The sequence below is a fragment of the Erithacus rubecula genome (genome assembly GCF_903797595.1).
Source record: "Erithacus rubecula genome assembly, chromosome: 17".
Lineage (NCBI taxonomy): Eukaryota > Metazoa > Chordata > Aves > Passeriformes > Muscicapidae > Erithacus > Erithacus rubecula.
This window is the reverse complement of record NC_136669.1, coordinates 567,674-593,395: the sequence shown is the minus strand read 5'-3', so window position 1 is coordinate 593,395 and position 25,722 is coordinate 567,674. Positions and strand designations below refer to the sequence as shown.

General features: G+C 42.3%; 2 protein-coding genes across 2 annotated transcripts in view; one reads left to right on the top strand and one right to left on the bottom strand.

Moving 5' to 3' along the window:
* Positions 1-25,722, bottom strand: part of SCNN1B (sodium channel epithelial 1 subunit beta) — a 468,555-nt gene that overhangs the window by 70,852 nt on the left and 371,981 nt on the right. The gene's annotated exons all lie outside the window — the stretch shown is intronic.
* On the top strand, positions 1,192-23,779 carry MARF1 (meiosis regulator and mRNA stability factor 1). The gene is made up of 26 exons (XM_079320909.1): positions 1,192-1,421; positions 2,853-2,984; positions 4,279-4,453; positions 5,785-6,011; positions 6,818-6,935; positions 7,625-7,797; positions 9,207-9,641; positions 10,127-10,296; positions 10,404-10,565; positions 10,790-10,979; positions 11,679-11,857; positions 12,765-12,845; positions 13,540-13,773; positions 14,498-14,617; positions 14,961-15,136; positions 15,222-15,442; positions 16,055-16,197; positions 17,454-17,587; positions 18,088-18,290; positions 18,728-18,955; positions 19,635-19,865; positions 19,968-20,180; positions 20,905-20,965; positions 21,052-21,192; positions 21,708-21,878; positions 22,018-23,779. Exons 1-26 carry the CDS (start codon positions 1,275-1,277, stop codon positions 22,248-22,250), a joined length of 4,698 nt encoding a protein of 1,565 aa, XP_079177035.1. The 5' UTR covers positions 1,192-1,274; the 3' UTR covers positions 22,251-23,779.

The following is a 25,722-nucleotide window of genomic DNA, read 5'->3' as shown; positions in this document are numbered from 1 at the left end:
CGCTGCTTTGCGGCGCGGGGCGGCGCTTGACGGCAGAAGGAGCGGAGCGGGAGGAGGGAGGACAACAAAGGGCCGGAGGGGCCGCGGGGCGGCGGCGGCGGCAGCGGGCGCAGGTGGGGCGGCGGGGGCACGGCCGGGCCGCGGCAGCGCCGTGCTGCTGCGGGAGCCAGGGACCGGCCCCGCGCGGCGCGGGCTGTGCTGCGGCCGGACCGCGGCCGCTCGGCCCGCAGCCCGGCGGCGCTCGGGGGGCCGGTCGTTGGGTTCGGGGGTCGGTGGGGGTCGGTCGGTTCAGGATCGGTCGGGGGTCGGTCGGAAGCGCCCCGGGACACAGAGGGCAAGGCGCGGACACGTGCGGTTAATGTCCCGCGCACACTTCTCAATTAGCTTTAATTCTCAATTAACCGCTGCTCTCAGCGTTCCAAAGTAACGCACTCTAGAGCTGTAAAACTTGATATTGTATGCAGCGTAATTTTTGGAAAGCTGGGATTCGCTTTCTCCTTAGAAAAGAAGTGAAACTTCTTTTGAGGCTGAAAGCAGGGCAGGTGTAAATGTGGTGCCGTGGAGCGTGTTCCGTGGTTATTTCCGTGTGTAACATTAAACACAGCAGGGCCGGGCAGTGCAGGTAATGAATGCACCTCCTGGGGGGTGAGAAGGCTGCATTGCCAACCAGAGGTTTTCTGCTACTGAGCCTTAGGTTGCTTTGCTGCTTTGTGGCTCTGTAAAGCTAAATTGATGTGCAGTGGGGTAGCTTGAGGATTAGCAGAAGTGTTTGTAATTTATTTTAATAATTTGAAGCTCTGTTTAAACGCTAAATATCGTATTGTGTGTAAGTTTTCTTATCCAATGGAAAAAGAGTGAATATACAGCTCACTTATTTTGGCTGGGTTCAGTTGCACCTGTTGTGTGTTTACAGCTGAGCTGTCTTGCCTCCTGGATTTGCTTTCTAGGAGAGTGTGCTGAAAGTCTGGGGCCACTTCTTCATGTTAGCAGCTGTGACTCCAGCTAATGCCTTGGACTTCAAGCTGTTTCTCCTCAGACTGGTTCTTCTGTGCTGTGGGGAGCTTTCCTGTATTAAAAAGGGTAGTTAAGGCCTTGGCCATGGGCATAATTAAATTTAACATAATTAATGCCAATTTACTGACAAAACAGTAGTGGAACTCTTAAGACCACCCTGATTTTATTTAAAGTGTGCTTTTTGGTTTTTTGCTCTTAGCAGGTGGGAAGAATGAAAGGAAGGGGGGATGAAAGAATGTTGAATCTTTTTGTTTGGCTGTATGATGGAAGGAAACAGGACAGAGAAGCTCTGCAATAGATCCTTGGGATGGCTTCAGAGGCAAGAGAATGATGCTAAGCCATGGCTCTGGAAACTTTCCAATTGCTTTTCTGCTGCTGAGAAGGCTTTGCCTTGTGCTGCAAACACGGTAATTCCTTCCCTGGGAGAGGGGTGGGGCCTGACCCCAGTGCTGGTTCTGCTGGAGGGGTGGGAGGGAAGAGAGAGGAGGCAGCAGCTCCCAAGGTAAGTACAGAATTGCCTGGGAATTTAGAGCATTCTCTGGTGTTCCCAGCACTCTCACCTGTGCTGCTGAGAACAGGTGAGCTTGTCAGGCTTGGCTCTGCACAGCTTTGGGATAGTGCAGCTGGCTGCCTGAGAGGTGTGGAAGGAGCTTCTGGGAAGCTCTGCCAAGTTATTGCTGAAGAGGAGAGTAGGGAGGTCATGCTTCCAATTCATCTGTTCAGTTTGGAGGCAAATTTAGCTCTCTGAATTATTATTATGTAGTAGCTACAGCAGTTGTGGTGCTGTTTTTCACAATGTCTTTCCTTTCTTTGACTTTCTTTAAATGTTCCTTTTCTGTAGCATACATAATTCTCTACATTTAAAATACAAAGGGTAAGGATTAGAAGGAGTAGTACAACACAATTAGGTGCTTGAGCCAGTGAGCTCCAGCTGTTCAGCAACACTTGTCCAGACACATTTAATCTAAGTGAAGACATAAGAGAAACACATGAGCATGTTGCTGTTTTCATGGTTTGAGGGTTAGGAAGGGAGCTGCCATATAATCTGCAATTCAGGATATAAATCACTTCTGGACAGATTTTTGGCAGAGCTCATCTTCATAACACCAAGTGGACAGGAATGAGTAATTAATTATTCATTTATGTGTAGTAGGAAATGCATTAAATTCAATTTGGAAGATAAGAGTTGTTCAGAAGTTTTGTAGCAGTGTTCTGTGCAGGTTGCCTCTACTGACCTTGACTATTCTGTGCTTCTTTTAACGTTGCTTGGTTTTCATGCCTGGCATTTTAAAAAACTTTCTTTCTGTCTGTATCTTTGTCTATATATCTTAAATCAGAGTAGACAAAAGTCACTTAGTCATTGTGAAATTTGAGCCTTCTTTGCCCCTTGCTATATTACCTGCTTGATGTAATTTTGAATTTAAGTCATACTCTTTTAATATATTACTTTCAGTATTTTATTGCAATTTAAAAATCTTCATTCAAGCTAGAATATGATTGCTTACATATGTGAAAATTGTGAAGCTTTTCACATACATTTGTCTTTGTCCTTACAAGAAATAGGGATCTCTCAGCCTTGGCCTAACAGTTCTCTGCTTTTCTGGTTCTGTTATAGGCTTATTGCTATTTGGTTCATAGCTCTTTGGGTTTGTTGCTTCCAAAATCCACTGGTACCAGTTTACCTGAGGCTGACATGTGTAACTGACACGGTTCTCTTAATGTTTTGCATGTTCTGCATAAAGTCATAAAGTAGCACTTCAAATGTAAAATTGCAATAGCCTAAAAATACGTGCTTCTTACCCTTTAAAGTTGAATGTAACTGAGGTTTCCTTTTGCAGAAGGATTACATGGAGAACAGGAAAGCTGCAGTAGGGTTGAAGGATGCTGGCTCCCCGTTGTTTGCAGCAGTGCCGCTCCCCGATGTCCATCCTCTGCAGCAGCAGCAGTTGCAGCTTTCCCCCGGCCCCAAAGTAAGCTGCTGTGCTCACGGCTCTGACTCTCCTTGCACTGCACAGCTGCACTGTGGTGGTGGTGGGAGCCTGGTTCACCCTGGCACCATACTGGACTCAAAGAGCACCGGGACCATCACTTGCCAGGTGGGGTCGGGGTTGGCTCAGCGCTCTGCGTCGCCGCTGAAGAGCCCCGCCGGGAGGCACGTGGCAGGACTCGCCGGCGAGTTCCCGGCCGTGTGCGTGGAAAGCAGCGTGCCTGCCTGCCAGCACGTGTCCTGCTGCGGGCAGCTGCAGCTGCAGCCGTGCCACAAGCTGCACAGGCTGCAGGCGCCCGAGCTGCCGCGCCTGTGCGCCGAGCCGCTGCACCTCAGCCTGGCCCCCGTCTGCCTCGGGGGCTCCCACTGCTGCACTGCCTGCCTCAGCAAGGTGGGTACCCCCTCCCTGCTCCCCTGGGCACGGTGCAGCTGGGCTGGCAGCCTGCATGGGGCTGAGCTCACGCTCAGTGCAGTGCAGGACTAAAGAGCTGGCGCCCTGTTCAGCCTGCAGGGGATCTCTTATGTGCTCCAGCTGAGTTTTAACTGCTTTCAAATCTAGTCATCTCTTCTCTGCAGCTCCAATTAAACTGTTCATGGTAGGGACTCTAAGAAAGGGCTAACAGCAGTTAAGATGTACCCTTGAGCAGCTGATCAGTAAGGAGACATTTGTAAGTCAGGCAATATCTCTTCTGCTACGAGGACATTCTGGTCTTGGTTTGCTTTGATAGGTCTTAGTTCAGTCTTCCCAAATTTGTAAGTTATACTTTAGTACCAATTTAGTGAAACTTAGGACTTGTTAGAACTGTGCTTGAATATTACCAGGAATTTCTTGTGAAATAATGTACTCAACTTTGCAAGATCTGTTACTAAACTTCTAAGTTTAAGTTTCCAGTATAAGAGGTGAAATGTCACTTTAATGAACTAAGTGGTGAGTTCAATATATTTGGAATTATCACACCTGCTCTTCATGTGCAGGTCCTGTACACTAGATCTCTGATTTGTTTCTTGTTGGTTTTTTTAAAGGAAACCCATTAGTACTACTTAAAGGTGACATGTCTTGATAGGTTGAGTTTAGTGGAATCTTTCCTTGCATGTAAAGCTGAATGTGCTGGGATAGAAGGATAGAAGCTTCCTTCATGCCTTTGTAAATTAGCTTTCTAAAGCACATCTGAACTGGCACTTGTTACAGAAGGGAAGCTGAGTGTTTCTAGCATGGAATAGCATGTGTTAATACTATGTACTAAATGAACATTTATTCTAAAACATTATCTCAACAGCCAACCAGAAACAGCCTAGTTGATGCTGCTAAAATCTGGCCCAATATTCCTCCTCCAAGTGCACAGACTGCACCTGTTCCTATCCCAATCTGTAATGGCTGTGGAACCAAAGGAGCAGGAAATGAGAAGAGTTTGATGCTGGCAAGCAGCCTTGGCAAATCACCACAGAAATATGGTAAACCACATTTGTTTGAAAATTCCATTTAGTGGGTGTTCTCCTTTTAGATACTGTTGCACAGCAAGAGTTCTCTTAAATTGCACTATTATCTGGAAACTTCTATAAAGTCATAGGAAACTAAACAGAATAAAAATACCTTGTCTCTGTTTTGAAAATTCATTACTTGATTTTACATGTTTAGACTACTTAAGTAACTTACTGTGTTGTTTACATAGAGTTTTGTTTTTACTATTATTGTTTTTATTGTTTGAAGAACTAGAAAAAAAATTCTGCAGACTTGGAAGCTGTTTTAATCTGGTGATGTGTAAAGAAATCATCTTCAGCTATATTTGAAAACCATTTTCATAGTCTAGTGTCTGTTGTCACTCCATATGCAGTAAAGGTGTAACATTTATAATTACAGTGGAGCTTTCTCAGGTGTTCTGAAGAGGAAAATACTGTGTTAAATAATTGCATGGTCTTTCTACAATGTTAGTACTGTTTCAACTACAAAATCATAACTAGTATAAAGGTTATGAACTTTAAAGTCACCAAATATTAAGAAATTTATAGTTTTACTGTTACTTTAAGACTACATCCATTTTAAGTTTTTTAAGGTGAGACATCCCAATCAAGTGTCTTTTACCAAATGCAGTTCCAGTGAATCCTTTGGGAAACCAACCAACATATACACAAGCAACTATGATTATTAGGTGTGCCTTATTTTAAATTCTCAGGTAACATTAATTTGTAGCTTGTCTTTGAACTGTGAGGGTTCTGTGTCATTCCTCACGTTTCTTTTCAGGTTGTTTTGTGGGGATGGAATGGTTGTGTAATATTAGTTGAAATTTGAATAGATTTTCAGAGCTGAAACACCAGCTTAGCCTGCCATGGCACAAACTCCATAGCTCACTGTCCTGAGCTATAGATACTTTGTGTTAGTTCTATATTGATTGATTTATTGTGGTCACCATCATGGTCCTGGTCATCTTACCCAGTTTTGTTTAGGCTTCTTACCTGATCCACAGTGTAAATTTGAACAGCTTCCATGTTTTGCTTCTGCTACACAACTTCAGACAGTGGGTTTTTTGGCACTTGGTAATTTTTATTTTAAGCACATTACTTGATTGTTGGAGAGCTTAAAAGTAAAGTCAAAGTTGTCTTGCATCTTTATCCTAATCTGACAGTGACTAAATGAAGACTGATGGTTTGTTGGGCTCCTTAAAGTAAAGCTGAGCTTGCATTCCTGGGCATGCTGTTCAGGAGGCTTCCCATGCAGAGATCACACTGTGCCGAGTTTAACAGTTTGTATTTGCAGATAAAAACGAGCTGTCTCTTCCACCTGCCAGGGTCCCCAGAAGGTGCAGTGGCAGGGCAGGTTCTGGAGAACTTGCCCCCCATTGGGGTGTTCTGGGACATTGAGAACTGCTCGGTCCCCAGCGGCCGCTCGGCCCTGGCAGTGGTGCAGAGGATTCGGGACAAGTTCTTCAAGGGCCACAGAGAGGCAGAGTTCATCTGTGTGTGTGACATCAGTAAAGAGAATAAAGAAGTCATTCAGGAGCTGAACAACTGCCAGGTATCCAACCAGCCCCAGCTTGGTGCTCTTGCTGGAGAGTTTGTGTACTTGGAGCCAAGGTTGATTTACATTCATTAAAGCTTTCTTTGCTCCTGTGGGTTTAGTGCATCTTTTATTTATGGGGGTCTCTAATGCTGATTTCTTCTATTTTTGCTGCTGTTATGGTTTTTAAAAGTGAATCTGCATTCTGTTATCTGGAGCCAATTGGTTTAGCTTTAGTTTTAGTGTACACAGGAGTATCTTTATCTCATCCAGTAAAATGTAGTGGTGGAGTTTTTTTGTCCCTCAAATTTGTGACTAAATGATTAACCTAAAAGAATCATGGTTCTGTGAAATTAGCTTTTTTACTTTGTTAGTGAATACTGTGCTGATTGGTAAGGACACCTGTAGATTAGTGGTGTTGTTTGGAGCATCTTTAACACTACATTTTCCATTGATGCCTTCTGTTTCTTGGTATTTTCAATAACTTTTTGTACTGTTTTCCATGTCAGAAATTTCCACCCTCTAGATTGCAGATATGATAACAGATTGACAGTTCTTTGGAATGTTTTTGAGGTATATAAATTGGGATCCTTAACAGCAGAAGTCACCCCTAAGGCGTTGCTGAACAACTGGGGTTGAAGTTTAGTGTTCACAGAGCAGCTTTTGATTTCTGTATGTTCTATTCTGTGCATGTGTGCCTTAATTTGCCTAAATTAAAAGTGCATGTGAGAGCTTGTATTTTAATTTTTTTTTTTTAAATCCATTGAAGTAAGCACAGTTCCCATTGAAGCTTTTCTGCAGGGTGTATCTGTGTATTTCCACAGGTGACTGTTGCACACATCAATGCTACAGCCAAGAATGCTGCTGATGACAAACTCAGACAGAGTCTGAGGAGATTTGCTGATACACATACTGCACCTGCCACTGTGGTTCTTGTGTCAAGTAAGTCTTTGTGGTACTCAGCTGCAGTGCTGCCTTCAGTTCCTCTCTTACACAGTATTCTTAAAAATGGCACTATTTGGATTTCCAAGGGTGATGCTTAGAACCAGCTTTAACTGAACTGTTGAAAAGTTCTTAATGTCAGCAAAGGAAAAGCAGGGACAGTAAGATGAGAACTTGGCTCACTTCAGTCACTGTTATGACCTGATGCTTTTTTGAGTGTCAGTAGGTATGTGTGTGACTGTCTAAAGTTAGCTTCAACAGGAAGCTCATAAATTAAAACTCATGGAGTTGTATTTATGGTCTGAGTAAAATGTATTCTTTTAATTCTCATAGCAGTATATTACATATTATACAATTAAATCTGCAATCCACTCAACTGTTAAATTGCCATGTGTTGGCCCTGCTTTTCTCCCTGAAGCTGACCAAGTGCTTGCTGTAGAAATAGCCAGTACCAGTGCCATGCCCTGCTGATGAATTGCTGCAATTGCTGTTGAAGGAAGCCCTTGTCTTGAGACTGAATGTGAACTGCTGATTTAAATAATGCCTGAGAAGCCTTGCAGCTGTTGCTGCTTTTTCATTGGAAATTCCAGTGAGAAGTAGAGCTTGAGTGAGATTTGTGGGTTTTTTCCTTCAGTGATATTTTTGAGATTTTTCAAGTGTCCCTTGCCTGTTTCATGTTCCCTCTGCAGCAGATGTGAACTTTGCCTTGGAGCTGAGTGACCTGAGGCATCGCCATGGTTTCAGAATCATTTTAGTTCATAAAAACCAAGCTTCAGAAGCACTCTTGCATCATGCCCATGAGCTTATTTGTTTTGAAGAATTTATTTCCGACTTGCCACCAAGGTTACCACTGAAAACGCCGGTAAAGATTTTAATTCTTGATGCAACAGACATTTGCAAGTGTTAAGTGGCAGTTTTTGTTGTCATTTAGGAGGAGCTGAAATTGTGTTTATTAAGATGGGGAATGTTGACTGCTGTGTATTTGGCCACTGTCTGTATTTCAGTTACTATCATGTAGATGTTTGCTTTCTGCTTTCAGGCAGGAAGAATGAAATAGTAAATGAGGAAGTAGTTAACTAAAAAGTGAAATGGTAAAGGCACATTACTACCAAAAAATATTTTACCAGATACATTATCTTACATGCTCTTTTTCTCTTGCATAAGGCTTGGATGAGAACTTAGTTCTTCATTAAGATGTCTTAGAGATGCATTCTTAAGTTTTGAGTGATTGTGCCTTTCCTTGGTGATTGCCTGTGGATATGTTGTGGTGTCTTTGTACAGCACTCATGACTTTTTCTTTCTTTTAATAACTTCCTGACTTATGTTTTCACATGTATGTATTGAGTATATAGGTTATTGGATAGTTAATGGTGCTTGATCATCTGGAGAATTGATCCATTGATCAAGGACTCTGTAGTCTGTTCTCAATTTAAATTATATTGGAGATGGAAGTTTGAGGGTCGACCTTGGTATGAGAGTTTTTCAAACAAATGGAGTGCTGCAGAAGGAGTGAGTGTTTCAGGAGTGGAACACATGGAGTGCTGCAGAAGGAGTGAGTTTGTCAGGAGTGGAACACATGGAGTGCTGCAGAAGGAGTGAGTTTGTCAGGAGTGGAACACATGGAGTGCTGCAGAAGGAGTGAGTTTGTCAGGAGTGGAACACATGGAGTGCTGCAGAAGGAGTGAGTGTTTCAGGAGTGGAACACATGGAGTGCTGCAGAAGGAGTGAGTTTGTCAGGAGTGGAACACATGGAGTGCTGCAGAAGGAGTGAGTGTGTCAGGAGTGGAACACATGGAGTGCTGCAGAAGGAGTGAGTTTGTCAGGAGTGGAACACATGGAGTGCTGCAGAAGGAGTGAGTTTGTCAGGAGTGGAACACATGGAGTGCTGCAGAAGGAGTGAGTGTTTCAGGAGTGGAACACATGGAGTGCTGCAGAAGGAGTGAGTGTTTCAGGAGTGGAACACATGGAGTGCTGCAGAAGGAGTGAGTTTGTCAGGAGTGGAACACATGGAGTGCTGCAGAAGGAGTGAGTTTGTCAGGAGTGGAACACATGGAGTGCTGCAGAAGGAGTGAGTTTGTCAGGAGTGGAACACATGGAGTGCTGCAGAAGGAGTGAGTTTGTCAGGAGTGGAACACATGGAGTGCTGCAGAAGGAGTGAGTGTTTCAGGAGTGGCTGGTGGTGGGATGGGGCTGGAGGAGAGGGCACGGTCAGCAGAAGCCGTGCTGGAGGGCGCTGTGGCCCGATGCAGTTACCATCTCCCTGCCCAACAGGCCTGTCAGACGCTGCTGTACGTGTACAACCTGCCAACCAACAGGGACAGCCGGAGCGTCAGCAACCGTCTGCGGCGGCTGTCGGACAACTGCGGGGGGAAGGTGCTGAGCGTGGGCGGCGGCGGCGCCGTGCTGCGCCTGCCCAGCCAGGAGAGCGCCCAGCGCGCGCGCAAGCGCATGGACAACGAGGACGTCTTCGGCAGCAGGATCGTGGTGTCCCTCACCCCCCGCGGCAGGGAGCTCGGCGAGCCCAAGGGCGCTGCCCCTGCGGCTCCTGACAAGGCCAGGTCTCCCAAGAAGGTGTCCAGGAGCACCAAGCTGTGTGTCCTCAGCAGAGATGCCAGCGATCAGCCTGCCGGCGCCAAAGGCGCTGCTGGGAGAGGGTTCCAGGCTCATGGATCGGCCGTCAAATCCTCAAATGTCAAAAGTTTGCAGGTATTCTTCTGCCTCCTTCTGTGTTCCTGCTTTTGTTTGTGTTCTGGGGATTGTGTGTGTTACTGCTGCAACTTGTTAGTCCTAGTCAATAATTGTGTGGTGGCATTCCTGAATGAGAGCTGTGTTCATCTGCTTGGGAAGCAGGCAGTTCATGTGAGAGTCCCTGCCACGTTTTTGTCAACTTGGAAATACTGCTCTCAACTTCTACCCACTCTTGACTTTGCCTCTGGTGATGAGTAGCATCTAGAGTGATCCATTTTGCTTGCTTTAAGCAAAAGTAGGGTTAGACCTACAGTATACCAAAATAATCCAACTGATTAACCATCTACCGTCTTCCACCAGAGAAACCCAAAAATTCCTTGTTATGTAAAACTAATGACAACACTGTTAAAGAAAAAAGTGGTCAGTCACCTGGCCTCCCATCAGCAAGGCCTCTGGCAAGGCTGTCTGGTGCTTTCTGCTGAGCTTTTCCCTGTTCCTTGTAGGAGCTGTGCCGCCTGGAGTCCAAGAACATCAGCAGAAATACTGACAGCCAGCAAGAGCGTTCAAGAGAACAAATGCCTTCTCCTCAGAGCAACTCTAATGCAGCAATTTCTGTGTCTCTGGCAACCAAAAAAATGGGAGCAGGAGAATCATCCTCCAAAAATAGTCAGAAGTATGTTTAAAAATTAAAAAGATATGCTGATGCTAGTTACGTAGTTTTTAATGTAAATTCTGCAACATGATGTTTTTTTTCTTTTTCTTACATATATTTGTCAATAGGAAAGAGACCTCTGCTTCCAGGAGCATTACCAATTCCCCTGTAGATAAAAAAGATAAAGATGAAAGTGTATTTCAGGTCAGCTATCCCTCTGCTTTCAGTAAGCTGACAGCCTCAAGACAGCTCAGTCCTTTGCTCATGTCCCAGAGCTGCTGGTCATCTCGGTGAGTCTGTGTGCCCTGGGAGGGGCACTGACACTTCCTCTGTGTGTGCATTGATTCTTCACAGCTGCTTGGCTTGGGCTGGAGCTTTAGCCTGCACACATGCACTGGGAAAATCTTTTCAAGTGCTTTATTTATGCACTTGACCTGTGTCTTATCTGACTTTGAGATGTATATGTTGGAATTGTGCAGTTGCTTCAGCTCATAAATGTTTTTCTTTTACCCAGGAGTATGTCTCCCAACCTTTCAAATAGATCATCTCCACTCACCTTCAATGTAGTGAATCATGCCAGTGGTACAGACTGCCCTGATCCCTTTGCAAATGGTGCAGACATTCAGGTCAGCAATGTTGATTACAGATTATCCAGAAAAGAGTTGCAGCAAAATTTACAAGAAATCTTCTCAAGACATGGCAAGGTAAAGGCTGAAATTCTTTTATTACGTCTGTTTTAAAAATAGTTCCTGTTTATGTATTTAGGGACATATTTGTGGTTTAGTCCAGGTGAGCAGAAAGACAGTATTGGAACAGGACCTTTAAACCTTCTTAAAGATGGGTTGTGGGAGTGGTTTTGGTTTTTTTTTTTAAAAGATTAGATAACCACTTGTATTAGGTTTTTAGTTTGTGGTCTTCAGAATACCAGATCTGTGAAGTTTGTTGTGTAAAATTCTTAATAGGTGGCTCATTAATATGTAGAGATGAGAGTTAAGCTTTAACAGGATAACCAATTTAAGCCGTAAAGGTGAATTCCTAGTGTCAGCTTAACCATCACAGTTAAAACTGTTTTGAGTCAGAAATGATCAAAAGCAAGGGAAGTGTGAATTGGTAAAAAGCAAGTCTAGAAGGTGAGGTCAGATGTCCTGTTTCTGTCTCATCTGTGGATCACATTTTTCTGGCATAATCTTGAAATGAGAAGATGATGCTTGTGTTAATGGAATGCCATGGGCTGCCTTAGCCCAGGGCTGCTGTCCTTGGCTCTTGTTTGCATTGCCCCCATGGCTGTGGTTCATCACACTCCTTCTGCTTGTTTGGCTCTTGGCCAAAGCAAGATCTCTAGTGGTGACTTGCCTGGGGTTCATGTTTTGGTGTAAATGTGTGAGGTGTTTCCTTCCTCTCAGGTGAAAAGTGTGGAGCTCAGTCCCCATACAGACTACCAGCTGAAGGCCTTGGTTCAGATGGAAAACCTGCAAGAAGCTATCAGTGCTGTCAACAGTCTGCACAGATACAAAATTGGCAGCAAGAGGATCCAGGTCTCACTAGCAACAGGAGCTGCTAGTAAATCACTCTCTCTACTTAGGTAATAAACCTTTGGCATCTTCTTAATTGTCCTAGCATGTATTAATAGCTGAGAGATGATTTAAAACACTGCTTAAAGGGATAATAGGGAAGTCAAGTAAAATCTGTTGTATAACCTGATGAATGTGTTAAATAAACTAGGCTGATTTTAGTTTAGCATTTCTACACTGCTTGTATTCTAAGTTCCATCTGAAGACTTAGGCCTCTCTTTAAAAGGGTTTAATAGCTGCACTACTATTCTGGCATAGTACTGATATACCTTTACCTTAATTTGTGCTACTGAGGTAGATTACACTGGGCATCTTTATTTCTTTTTTCTTCCAAGAAAGCATGTATTAATTTAGTTTTTGAGGGTGGGTACACAGTTGGAAACACCAACAGCATTTCATTTGCTACATGGAATATGATACAATTTAAGAGTGTTGCTGATGGTGAGAATAGAAGTTTGGGTTATTTTTTTTTATCAAAAGAAAGCATTAGGAACAAAGCTGTCATCATTTATTCACAGGATGAAACTAGTGCTTGGACTGTAGAATATTCTACAATTGTGTGCTACTTGCAACTGTATAATTTACAGCTTTTATTTCATTCTTGCCTGTACAAAGTTTGTGATGTAATGACCAGGCTGGTAACTTCTGATGCTGCAGCTTTGATGCATTTTATAGGTGCTCAGATTTTAGCACTACCTTTGAAAGATACAACTCCTTCAGAGGTGTGATCTGATGAATTAGCAGAAATGTTACTAGTTGCACTCCCTGATCTAAAATGACAATTTTTACAGTGCTGGGGCAGAAGAGAATGCCCTTTGTCCTTTTTTTGTTTGTCATAAACTGCATCTGTAAATACCTCACTAATTCAGGCTGGAGTCTAACAACACCAGATTAAATGCTGCAAAACTTCTCTTACAGCTCAGAAGCCATGTCCATTCTGCAGGATGCACCTGCTTGTTGCTTGCCTGTGTTCAAATTCACAGAAATCTATGAAAAAAAGTAAGTTCCTGCTGATTTCCTCTCCAGTGCTTCTAAAAAAATGAGACACAGCTCAAAGCTCAAACAGGCCCAGAGGAGTGAGATAACAGAGGGGGTAAAGCAAGTGGGAGGGCTGCAGGGATGAGAGCAAGAGAGAGTGGTCTCCTTCCACAAAGTCTTAAATCTCCTTCTGTGTTGAATATTCTGCTCTTTCACTAACCAATCTAGTACAAGATACAAATTCTCTAACATTTGCATACAACCTATAGGAATGGCTACATTACCATGTTTTGCTGCTTTCTTATCTCTTAACCTTCTCTCAGACCCTTCCTGTCATGCCAGGAGAGGGTCTCTGCTGCTCTTTGGGGTGTTTGCAGCAACTGGTTTATCTTAAAGGGAGAATATCTCCAGGCATCCACATTGCTGCTCTCAGCCACTCAGTGAACACTGCTTTCATTTCAGTCTCACCTGCAGTTTCTATATCCTTATCATCTTTTGCTAGGCAGTCATATCTATAGGGCATTCCTATTTCTTCCTCCCCTACAGTTGTTCTTTCAGTGTTTTGTACAATTCTACATTGGTTGATTATGTTAGTTACCATAACAATTTGCATTGAGTAGTTTCTGTCAGATTCCAGTTTCAGAAGCAGAGCAGGCAGATGCCAGCAGTGCCTCAGCTGCCCTTACCAAGTGCCTTTGTTTGCTCCCCTGTGCAGGTTTGGCAGGAAGCTGGCTGTGGCAGACCTGTACAAGCTGACAGACACCCTGGCCATCCGTGAGCAGGGCAGTGGGAGGCTGGTGTGCCTCCTGCCCAGCAGCCAGGCCAGGCAGAGCCCCCTGGGCTCCTCCCAGTCCCACGATGGCTCCTCAAACTGCAGCCCTATCATCTTTGAGGAGTTGGAGTATCACGAGCCTGTTTGTAAGCAGCATTGCCTGAATAAAGACTTTATGTAAGCTGTGTATAAAATACTATAAATCTTACAAATGTTTGGACAGCATTATTTAGTGAGCCAGTATTAAAGCTGAGCTCTCTAATGTGCTCTAGTCACTCCTTATATGTTTACAAGTACAAGGCAGAAAATAGTGAGATGTGCCAGTGGATTTTCTAGTTCTCATGGGTTGGTGTGTGCAGATAAGATGATTGTGTTCTAGCACAGCTGCCAGGGTTGAACACCTCTAATGGAAGCTGCAAGGTTCCCTGCCTTCCTCTGGTTATGGAGGAAGGCTGTGCATATTAGAGACTTCTAATTGAATTTCATTACATGATTGTAGCTGATCATTCTTCTTTGTCCTCCAGCTATATTTAGTAAGTGATTCATAGTGAGCTGCAGGTTTCTTGAAGTCATGTATTTTTTGTTTAATTCAACAGCTGCCAGGTTCTGCTACTAGAGCAGCTATTAGGTGTTCACTGTTAACTGCCTGATATGTGCTGCTGAAATTTTATTTGAAGGTTTTAATAGATAATAAAAATATGGCTTAGGTGTTACTTCTGGAAATTTGCTGTAGCTGTATTACTTTTAATCATGAAAGTTGCTTGTACTGTACTGCAAGTGCCATGTCACAGCAGTATATTATGTCCATACAGTATAATATTTACTATCTAGGTGAGCAGATATACTATGTTAAAACTGTGTGTAGAGTAAGGATAAAAACCTGAACCTCTTATTTTTGCAGTGAACATGAGTTTGATCCAGATTCTTATCGAATTCCTTTTGTGGTTTTGTCTCTGAAGACATTTGCTCCCCAAGTTCACAGTCTGCTACAGACACATGAGGGTACTGTGCCTTTACTAAGGTAAAGTATTTTAATTTCTGGTTTTAGTAAAGTCTGATCGGTTGAAGAGTTAGAACTTTTTGGGAATTACCTGTTGTACATAAACTCAGCTCTTACATAAAATGGTATCATTTATAATAAATGAAAACACTATGAAGTGATCACTTTTAAAATTCTTGTTTACCAAAACCAGCATATATATATCTATATATATCACACAGTTTAAAATATGGGTTTTATGAAGATTTCTGTCATGTGCCAGTAAGCTATTGAAATCTCTTATTCATGAAATATCTCAAAATAATGTTTTTAGGACAATTATTATAGTGTTTAATGGAAGGTTTTTTTTTTTCCCCCTCTGTAGTTTTCCTGATTGTTACATGTCAGAGTTCAGTGATCTTGAAATGGTGTCAGAAGGCCAAGGTGGTGTTCCCCTAGAACATCTGATTACCTGTGTTCCTGGAGTTAACATTGCCACTGCCCAGAATGGCATTAAAGTTATCAAATGGATACACAACAAACCACCCCCTCCCACTGCAGGTACATATTTGCACTTCAGGCCTTTTCTCTGAGTGTTGAGTAGAAGAGTGCTTGTGAGAGGTGCAGTAATGTGGCTGTGTTGCAGATCCCTGGCTCCTGCGCTCCAAGAGCCCTGTAGGGAACCCCCAGCTCATCCAGTTCAGCAGAGAAGTGATAGATCTGCTCAAGAGCCAGCCTTCCTGTGTCATCCCTGTCAGCAAGTTCATCCCAACCTACCACCACCACTTTGCAAAGCAGTGCAGAGTGTCTGACTATGGCTATTCCAAATTAATGGAGCTGCTGGAAGCAGTGCCTCACGTGCTGCAGGTGAGTGGTGTGGTACTGGCTGCTCTCACCTGGGCAGTTGCAGCTGCAGCCACCTGAATTCCTGGTTGCTGTTGTAGAATAGATGCTGGGCAGTTGCCTAGTGTCCCTTGAAAGGGCTGGTTGACTGAACGTGGTTGTGCTGTTTTTTGAGATGCTGTTTCTGTGCTCACCCTTTCAAAATAACTTCTGGGAAAGCTTCTTTTAACCTATGGCACAGCCTTTGTTGTGCTGCATAAGAACACTGCAAATGCTGAGTGCTCATGAGTTGGGCTGAGATGTGGCTGTGGCTTGAAGGGATTTCTAAAGAAATAAGTAATATGACCTTATTACAAGCCCCCTGCAGTCACATTCACTTCCAGCTTTGAGCAGCAGTTGTTGCAGTATTTTTAAATGACCAATACAAATGTGCAGAGGCTGCAGTAGCACTCTGGATGAGGTATTGAATTTCTCCAGGGCTCAGCTCTTAGTGCAGAAAGTGGGGCCTCAGGAGGCTGCCATTCCAGATGCTGTCTCTACTGTGTGTTTTTCTAGCCCCCCCACACTAACCCTGGTTTTTGAGGCCCCTCCAGTGAGGGTGCTGGGTGTGAGTGTCCAGCTGTGCTTTTCCTGCAGATCCTTGGCATGGGCTCCAAGCGCCTGCTGACGCTGACACACAGAGCTCAGGTGAAACGCTTCACTCAGGATTTGCTGAAGCTGCTCAAATCCCAGGCCAGCAAGCAAGTTGTTGTGAGGGAATTCTTGCAGGCTTACCACTGGTAAGTTACCCTAATAAACAGGAGCAGCTGTGCAGGGCCTCTCTATTAATGATGATTTTAATAGTTGGTATAAGAGCAATCAGCACTTTAAAACCTCAGTACAAAACCATGGCAACTACATTGCCTTTTCTTTGCAGTATGGAACTTCCCAGAGAGCTCTCTGCCATACCTTACTGCTTCCTTTAGTACTTTAGGTTTATGAAACTTCATTGGGGCTGGAAATGGGTTGTTGTATTTCATTAGCTCTCTTTGAAGCTCTGACTGCAAGGTTGGATTTAAGCAAGTAGTTCATGGCACATGAACAGTAAAGGGAAAACTTAGAGCTGGGCTTGCTTCAGAAGGAAATATAAAATGAACAGATTAACTGTCAGAAGCTACTTTTACTACTTGAACTGGATCTAGCAGTGGCAGAAATTAGGAGTAACACCTATCTGGAACATTCTGTGCTAGCATTCTAAAAGGTAGGGTTTTATTTTAAGAACCAAGATTAATGTTTTTTTTATACAAAGGTAGAAACTATTAGTTATGTGCTTTAAACAAATCATGCCATCTTAGAGCTACCTGTGAATCTACTTTTGCATGTGTGCTGTTGTAAATCATGTGCCAGCAGCTCCTCCTTGGGAATGCACTTTGCTATTTATACTCTTGGCAAAAATACATTATTGGTTGTTTATAAATCTACTTAATGTACAGTCAGCACTGGTTATTTGTTGAATAAGTGTTTGTGTTCTTGCTCCTGAGAGGTATTGGTTGGAGAAGTGGGAAAACTGAAATGAATTTTCACATGTTACACAGTATTGGGAGGCTTCATATAATGTTTTTCAGGAGATGTCTTTGCCTTCTCTTGAGACCTGCTCTTGTTTGAGAGTGTATGGTTGTAACTGTTAAGCAAATACAGACCATTAGAAGTGTTGTAGCCAGCTGGAGCTATATACACAGGATAGTTGCATTTTTCCTTCAGCACTTTAAAGCACTGGTTGATACATCCAGTTCTTTGTTACACTGTTCACAGGACAGTAAATCTTACTTCTCTGGCTAGAATGGATTCTAGTTTCCCTTTGTTTCCCTGGATAGTGTTATTGCCAATGTGGAAATTGTCCTTAAGTATTTTAGGATTGGAGGCTTACTTTCTCAGCTCTCAAAATGAATGTTTTGCCTGCACAGCATGGCTGGGAGGGAGGCCCTGCCCACTTGGGGGGTCAACCCTGCCCCTTGCAATGTAATACTTGTATTACACACTTTTTAAAAACTTTCAGGTGCTTCTCTAAGGATTGGGATGTTACTGAGTATGGAGTGTGTGAGCTGGCTGATATTATATCAGAAATTCCAGATACAACCATCTGTTTGTCACAGCAAGACAATGAAATGGTGATTTGTATTCCTAAACGAGGTATGTCCATGAAACTTTGTGCTGTTTCTAAATAGATTGTTCTTGGAGGCTTCTAAAGCTTTAGTAAATGTAGGAGTGACCTGGATTTGTTATATTAGTTATAATGGAAGAAAAACAAAGTTGCTAAGTTCTAGCACATCAAGAATATCATTCTCTGGACACTTACAGTAGAACTGACAGGAAAAGAGGTGGCAAAAAACATAAAATAATGTTACTACTTCTGCATGTAGTTGTGCTTCCTGTGGAATGATTAGACAGTGTATTGTTTGCAAACAGGAAAAAATGTCAAAATATTTGGCTATTTAAAAACCATCTGAAGGCCTGGTAACTGTTTTTGACTTTTGAACATTAAGCCTGGTAACAGTCTCAGTGGTAGAAGGAAAGTGGCTTGGGATAATACACGATCATGCAGAAACCAGCCACTGTTTGCTTATTGTGCTGTGTCACATTTCAGGAGTGTTTTGGGATGTAGCTGTTGCTTTGTTATTTTTTACTTTCAGAGCGCACCCAGGAGGAAATTGAAAGAACCAAGCAGTTTTCCAAGGAGGTGGTGGATCTGCTGCGGCACCAGCCCCATTTCCGCATGCCCTTCAACAAATTCATCCCTTGCTACCACCACCACTTTGGGCGCCAGTGCAAGCTCGCCTACTATGGCTTCACTAAACTGCTCGAGCTCTTTGAGGCCATACCTGATGTCTTGCTTGTAAGTTCCAATGCCATCAGCTGCACTCAAGCATTTTTCTGGAATGTGTACGACTGTTTCAGCTGGGGTTATTTCTCATAAACTGTAGTAAGAGTTATAAACTCTGCACCTCTAATGTTTAGACAGCTGTATTTAAAAAAAAATAACGCTATTTTGGTAAAATAATCTGATTTTTGAGCATATTAAGGAGGCTGTTTGTTAACAAATTCAAACAAAATTCAGTGTCTGAAAATTGAAGCTAAGTTTTATTATATTTATGTTCACTTGGCTTTAGAAAAGTTGACTGTGTCAGCACTTGTTTAGTTGCATTTCAGAAGTTAGGTGGTTCTGGCTGCCGTTGTGGCAGCTGTTGCTGCGCTGAGCCCTGGCACAGCAGCTGTGGCTGTGTTCACCCAGCCCTGCCAGTCCCCTCAGCCAGCGTCCCTGGTGCCCCGCAGGTGCTGGAGTGCGGGGAGGAGAAGGTGCTGGCCCTGACGGAGGTGGAGCAGGTGAAGGCTGTGGCTGCCCAGCTGGTGAAGCTGCTGCGGGCGCAGAAGGACAAGGCGCTGCCGCTGGCGGAGCTGCAGCCCGAGTACAGCCGCACCTTCGGCTACGCGCTGCGCCCGCGCGACCTGGACGCCGCCTCCCTGCCCGCCCTGCTGCACAAGCTCTGCCACGTGGTCAAGGTGACCTGCCCTCCCTGTGCTCAGGAGCCCTCCGTGTCTCAATGAAATGCTCTTTCTGGAGTGCAGCATTAACTCGGGAAGGGCAGATCCCCAAAGGGCTTTAAGTGTGGTTTCTTTATTCCCGTTACCTTCTTTTGTAGCCTTGTGGCTTCTCTGGCAATATTCCTGTTTGTTTAGCAAATAAGATTCTATTCCAGTACCTATTTTAACAAATTGTTTTTTCCTGCCCCTCTGAAAAAGGTAACTAGCAGTTTTCAGTCTTCTAATGCTTTTGATTCCTGTTTTTCTGTTTTATCTGTGGTTTGAGACTTTCACCCTGACTTTTCACCTTTCGCCTGGCTTCTGTGCCAGTGGAAAAGAGGTTGCAATTGCATGGATATGGGCACATTGGTTTAGTTGCTCCAGTTTTGTTGACTTAGCAGCTGGGGTTAGGCTGGAGTTGAGTCAGGACCAACTGACTTGTAACAGAGTAAGATCACACCTACCAATGGAAAGAAACTGCTGCACAGCTGTACAGGTTTATATATTTAAAGTAAATATTTCCATGTAACAGAGTGCTTGATTTTGTGTTTTTGGCTAGGGGAATATCAGCTATGCTCAAATAAACCCCAGATCTGCATCTTATTTTTAATTCAGTCTCTTCTGTGTCCCTAACTTCTCTCCCAATAAATTTTTCCAGGTGGTTGACACAGAATCTGGCAAGCAAATTCAGCTGATAAACAGAAAGTCTCTGCGGACTCTGACTGCCCAGTTGCTGGTCCTGCTGATGTCCTGGGATGGAACATCCTTGCTCTCAGTTGAGCAGCTTAAGCAACATTATGAAGCAGTCCACAGTACTTCACTTAATCCATGTGAATATGGATTTATGACCTTAACTGAACTCCTGAAGAGTCTGCCTTACTTAGTTGAGGTGTGTGAGCTCTTGCCTTTATGTTTGAAAAGCCATTGTGTCTAGAGGCTGTGGAATTGTGTGCTGTAATTTTCTCCTTTTTTTTTTTCCTTTTTCTGCTAGGTTTTTACCAATGGTACATCAGAAGAATATGTCAAGCTTACAAATCTGTATGTTTTTGCAAAGAATGTGAGGTCCTTGCTTCACACCTACCATTATCAGCAAATTTTTCTTCATGAGTTCCCAGTAGCATACAGCAAATACACAGGAGAAGTGCTGCAGCCTAAAGCATATGGATGCAATAATTTAGAGGAGCTCTTGGGAGCAATTCCACAGGTGTGAAGAATTCAGTTTTGCACAATTGCATTGGGATTTCTGCTTTTTGAGATGGATTAAAAGTAGTTACACAGCCACACTTTCTGTTAGCTGGGGTGAATTACTAGAATATTTGCCTTCTTCAGGGAAGCTTATATCAGTTACATTTTTATACACTTCTGAGAAATCTGGAAAAGAAAGAGAATAAACCATGCTTTGGTGAAATTTTGCTTAAGAACTGTTCCTAGTAAGGCTGTAAACATCCCTGGCATCTCTGAGTGAGAGGATTGATTTTCTGTCTGTGTGGATGAATGGCTGTACAGCACTGAACCCTCATTTTGATCAGAGTGCATTATTGAGTTTGGGAGTGAAGAATTCTGGGACCTTGTCAGAAGTGCCATGTTCTTGTCATCCACATATCCTAAGTGCTCTGGAGTAATTTTGTGACCTAGTTTGTGACTATAATATTTCCTTTAAGTCAATCTAAAGAGTGACAAAAAGGAATTTTTCATCTCCATGTTTAAACATTTCATTCCATTCATGTTTATTTAGTATACTTTCTGGCACTGTAGTTTGCCTTTGGTATTAATTGCTTGGAGCCTTTTTTGGGTAGTGTAGTACAAATTAGCCATGTGGTTTAGTTTACTGTTAGAAGTCATGTCAGTGCAAAGCCAGATGAAAGGCAATGGGCAAATGCTCCCTGTTTAGCATGTGCTGCTGTTCAATTCTGCTTCCTTCTTCATAGGTGGTCTGGATTAAAGGACATGGCCATAAGAGAATTGTAGTCCTGAAGAATGATATGAAAAGTAAGCCACTTAAATTCTGACCAGTATCTTATTTTTTTTTTAAGAGGCAGCTTGAGTAAACTAACCAAGTTGCCTTTTTTCTGTAGCTCGTTTTAGCTCACCTAGTTTTCCCCCTGCTGATCCTGTAGATGATCATGGAAATCAACTTACTGACAATAATGGGCATACTATGGAGACCCAAGGACCCAGCTCATCAATGGAGCTAAATCTAGGAAAGCCTAGCAATGGTAATGCAAAAATGGTTTGTATAAGAAATTTATTGTCTTAGGGAAAATAAGCAGAGTAATTGCAGCAGCATAGAGAAAGGTGAGTTGGTAAATCTGAACTTGTATCAATATGCATTTGGGCTTGAAAGCTTGTGGGACTTTTCTGAGTTAGTGTTTAGGCTTGTTCTGAGCTGCTGGTCTGGAAATGTGTGTGTATAGAGAGGGGGAGAGGAGCTGGGTCTGCTTCCCAGGGAATTAATTGCTGGGAATTGAAGCCTGTAAACATGAGGCTAAGGAGAGGGGGGCAGCAGCAGCTTCTGCTGGCAATGCCTCCTGTATTCTGATGAGAATTCCCTTAGTTGCTCTTGATGCAGCAAATGAACCTGAGATTAATTGCCATTAATTAGTTTGATATTAGTATTTCAAATAGAGCATAGTCCTCAGATTTGCATCTGGAGACTTTACATTTACCTGTGGCAGTAGTGACACCCTCCCAGCTTACAGATGCTCTGAAAGATGTTCCCTTATTTCTGTAGTTTCTAATCAAACAGAGCAAGAGCTCCTTTGCCTCAGCAACACATCTCCTGTTGATCTCCTGTGTGAGCCAGTGCCCTCCTGCCTGCCTTCCCCCCAGCTCAGGCCTGACCCTGTGGTTCTTGAGTCTGCAGACCTCATTCAGTTTGAGGAACGTCCTGCACCCCTCCCAGGTAACATTTTGGCCTCCCTCTCCTGCTTCAAATCAGGCTGATCAGTTCTAGTTAATTATTTTATTGCCTAACGGCAGAGAAATAGTCTTTCTTTACAAAAACAGAGCATCAATAAATTGAGTTCTCTTATTTATTGCAGAGATAATGATTTTAACAGAAGAAGAAAAACAGAGAATTGTTACCACAGCCCGAGAAAAGCTGATCTCTGGTTCTGTGGTGTCTGACACCACAGAGAATGCTTCAGTGCCTCCCTGTCAGTCCTCTGAAACACAAGTAAACAAAGAAGCAACAGACAGCCCAGCCAAAAAGCAACACAAAAACAAGGTCAAATTGGCAGCCAACTTCTCATTTGCACCTGTAACCAAGCTTTAACTCTTCTTTTTAGTGTGAAAGGCAAATACCTATGGACTGTGCACAGAGTAAAGCTGTTTGTTACCCCATGTGTATTTTAATGGAGAACCTAGAGGAATAATTTGTATTTAATGTATTCTGTGAAGATTTTGTTCCTTTTACACTGAACACAGCTGTTAGCAGAGCAGATTTTTTTCTATTATTTTGAAAAAAAAATCTGGCCTTTGTTAAATTATTCTAAATTTTACAGTTTTCATAAACGTGTTCAGTGAAAGCAAAACATTAATTCAACAGACATGGAACAGATTTTATTTTCTTGAAGCCTTGTTGGTGATGTAATCATACATGTAGCATATTGTATTCTATAGGCTGTTGCTTACTGGTATTGTTTCAGACAGTATTAATGAAATGCATGATTTGTCTTTCAAAAGCCTCTTGAGAAATTTTAACTGGCTGACCTGGGGATGGCAGGAGTGGGGGAGCTGATTGTCCTCTGGAGAGGAATCTTGTTCTCTGACCTTCCAGATGGCTTGTAACTGCACTGGAAATGCTTGTCTGAAGGCATCTGTAGAAGATGATGTGGGTCTTGTGTAAGACTTGTTTTAAATGAATTTTGCTGTAGCTTTCAGTTCCATTTAGGAGCTTTCTAGGACACTGATGCTTTAAGCTTCCCTCTCCTTTACTTTGTCTGCCTTGGGTTTGGTTAAGGAAAAGATTGTCTTGGTGTCATGAGCATAAGATACAGACACACACATTTTCATTGTGTCTAGAAATGAAGTTAGGAAGATTCTGAAATATGCATCTAATGCATAAATTACAGATAATGGAGCAGGTCTTACTAAAATGGTTGGTGATGGAAGGTATTGATGCTATTTCCACCTGTAAGGGAAGTTCTAGCTACAGGTGGAAATGCTAAGGTTGTTCTGCTTAACCTTGTTTTCTCTTTTTAAGCATGTTCAGTAAATGGGAAGCTTGTCCTTTGATGTGCTCTCTTTTAGCTGTGTCTGTTTTTATTCTAAGACTTACTCCTAGTGTTGGCAGCTTTTTGAATTTGTGGCATCTTGTGGTGGCTTTTGCAAGGGCCAGCTTTGGGAGGGAGGCTGAGTCAGTGGATGACCTTAACTCTAGTTAGCAGAACTGTCCAGTGTGTGAGACTTTCTACCCATTCTGGGTAACCATGGCATTTACAATGGGTTGTATTTGCCAGGCAGCACATAAATGCTTGTAGTATTGAAAGAACCTATACTAGAAGTTTTCCACTGGCTAACTGAGTATTTTGTTTTTTTAGATGGATTCTATTGTAATATGCAAGGGATGGAACACAGGCTCTGATTTTTCAGCCAGCAACAGGAAATGCCACTGAACAATGGCTATGGACAGAATTTTACTAGTCAGGTTTTGTTATAAAATCTTTTATATTTAGGCAGGTATTACCAGTAGTGAGTTTATAGCCATTGTAAGTGCAAAGAAACACTGGGAGGTTTTTCTGAGCATTATGGCACAGTGTTTTCAGTCCACAGTAAACCTCTACAGACATACTGCTATAGAAGGAATTCAGAACTAAGTTTTCTTGGAATGTTTTTAGTGAGTTAAATGCAGGAAAATATGCTTTCACCTTAACTTTGCTAAGGGTGACAGGGGTCAGTCTAGATCTTTGTTTCAGAAGAGCATGCACTGGAGAAGAGATCAGCCTGAAATATTCTCAGGAGATACAGCTACAAGTCATTTGGAGTACTAAAGAAAACCAGGTTTTTTCTTCAGAGGAAAATGTGGTGGTTATGCCACATATGGAGGTCAGCATATCTTATCTGGATTCATGTGTGATTCTGCTGAAATTGCTGTTTGAAAGTAATAGAATAATACTTTTGAGAAGTTGTGTTCATAGTGTAACAAAATAGCTAATTGAATTGCAATATATTTTTTTATCCAAAGGGTTAAATGAATGATGTGACTTACAGATTTAAAAACATTGGAACCATGAAATTCTTTAATTTAGCAAATAAAATGTACTACTTCAGATTCATGTTTGTTTAAAAGAAAAAATGTCACTGAAGCCCTCAACTTATGCACTATTTTTTTTTCCTTGGAATGGGAGAGAGAAGAAAGACTTCTTTTCTTAGCTGTCTACTTTGTTTGAACACTTTCTTTTGTGGCTCAAGTGCTGTTTTGTGTGTTGGGACCAAACAGTTGTCAATAAAATTTTCAAGCAAGCATAACTCTTGTCTTTGTCTCAAGATCTGTGGGGGGAAAAACCCAACAAAACAAACCAACAAAACAAACCAGCCAGTGCTAGAATACTGAACTGGCTGTGTCATGTTGGATTTAATTATTGAGAGAGAACAGAGCTGGGGTTTAATGAAGACTGATAAAACACCATAAATTCTGGATACTGAGGCTTCTCCCAGTTTTTCAGTTAGACAATTTTAAAGTAACTACCTAAAAATCTTAGCTGGAAATTCTTCATAAACAGTGTAATAAATATGGAATATTGAAAATAATGAATACTCTTCTTTGAAAGGAGGAACAGGTGGTTTATGAAAACTTCCTAGAGCAGCACTATAAACCCTATAATCACCACTCTGTAATTTTATTTTTCAGTAGTTATGAATGTTTTTAAGTAACTGTAATGGATTTTACTCATTCATTATCTGGTATGTGATTACCTTCAAGAGATGAGTTTGATTTGAAATGCTGCTTTGGTTTTGTGCTGCAAACATTCCCACTTTTCATTCTCATTTTATGTTAAGCCATCTATTTTAAATTAGTAAAGTTGTGATGGAAATAGCTTTCATTTTATTCTAAAAATAATAAGGCTTGTTTTGCTTGCCATAATGGAACAGGACAGATTAGTTACACTGTGAGCTGTGGTTTAACTCCTATTAATAGCATTTTTCTAGCAAGCATTGCTTTAAATGCTGTATTCCCTCCTGTATGACTGTTTTTGTTTAGTAAAACTTAGGTGGATAAAGGCAAAAAAAATTCTAATTCAAGTCATTATTAAAATGTCTTGTAGTGCAATGTGTATGCTGCTTGTATTTATGTTGGGACCTTTATATTCTCAGTGTAGGAATGGGAAATGTCTTTAATCTGTGCAGGCTCTGGGCTCTAGTGATGCTCCAAAGGCATCCACTGCATAATGAGATTGGGTTTTCTTTATTCAGTGAGAAAATCCTTTATTTCAGTCACATCTCTAACTTATTCCTTTTGTGCAGAATAGTAACCTTATTCTTTTTAAAAAGAATAACAGCACAGCAACTGCATCCTCTTCCACTCCACAACTTTTCCTGCAGTAACAGGAGGACACAAAGGCTTAGTCTAACACAGCAGCTTGTTTATTTGGAAATGTTTAACTTGGAAGAGATTCAGTAGGTCAGGGGAAGGTACAAGAGAACCATTTGCTGGTGCAAGTGGTGATTTGTACAAGTAGCACTTCAGCACTTTTGTTCTTTTGTAGACCAAGATCCTTTCCTGAACAGTCCTGGTTACTGGAGTG

What these genes read in the sequence shown, in the direction of transcription:
- MARF1 (XM_079320909.1), top strand. Translation starts at nt 1,275, where the DNA reads ATGATGGAAGGAAACAGGACAGAGAAGCTCTGCAATAGATCCTTGGGA. An exon ending in CAAATGTCAAAAGTTTGCAG is followed by an intron (nt 9,642 to 10,126) that starts GTATTCTTCTGC and finishes TGTTCCTTGTAG; the next exon opens with GAGCTGTGCCGCCTGGAGTC. An exon ending in ACGTCCTGCACCCCTCCCAG is followed by an intron (nt 21,879 to 22,017) that starts GTAACATTTTGG and finishes TATTTATTGCAG; the next exon opens with AGATAATGATTTTAACAGAA.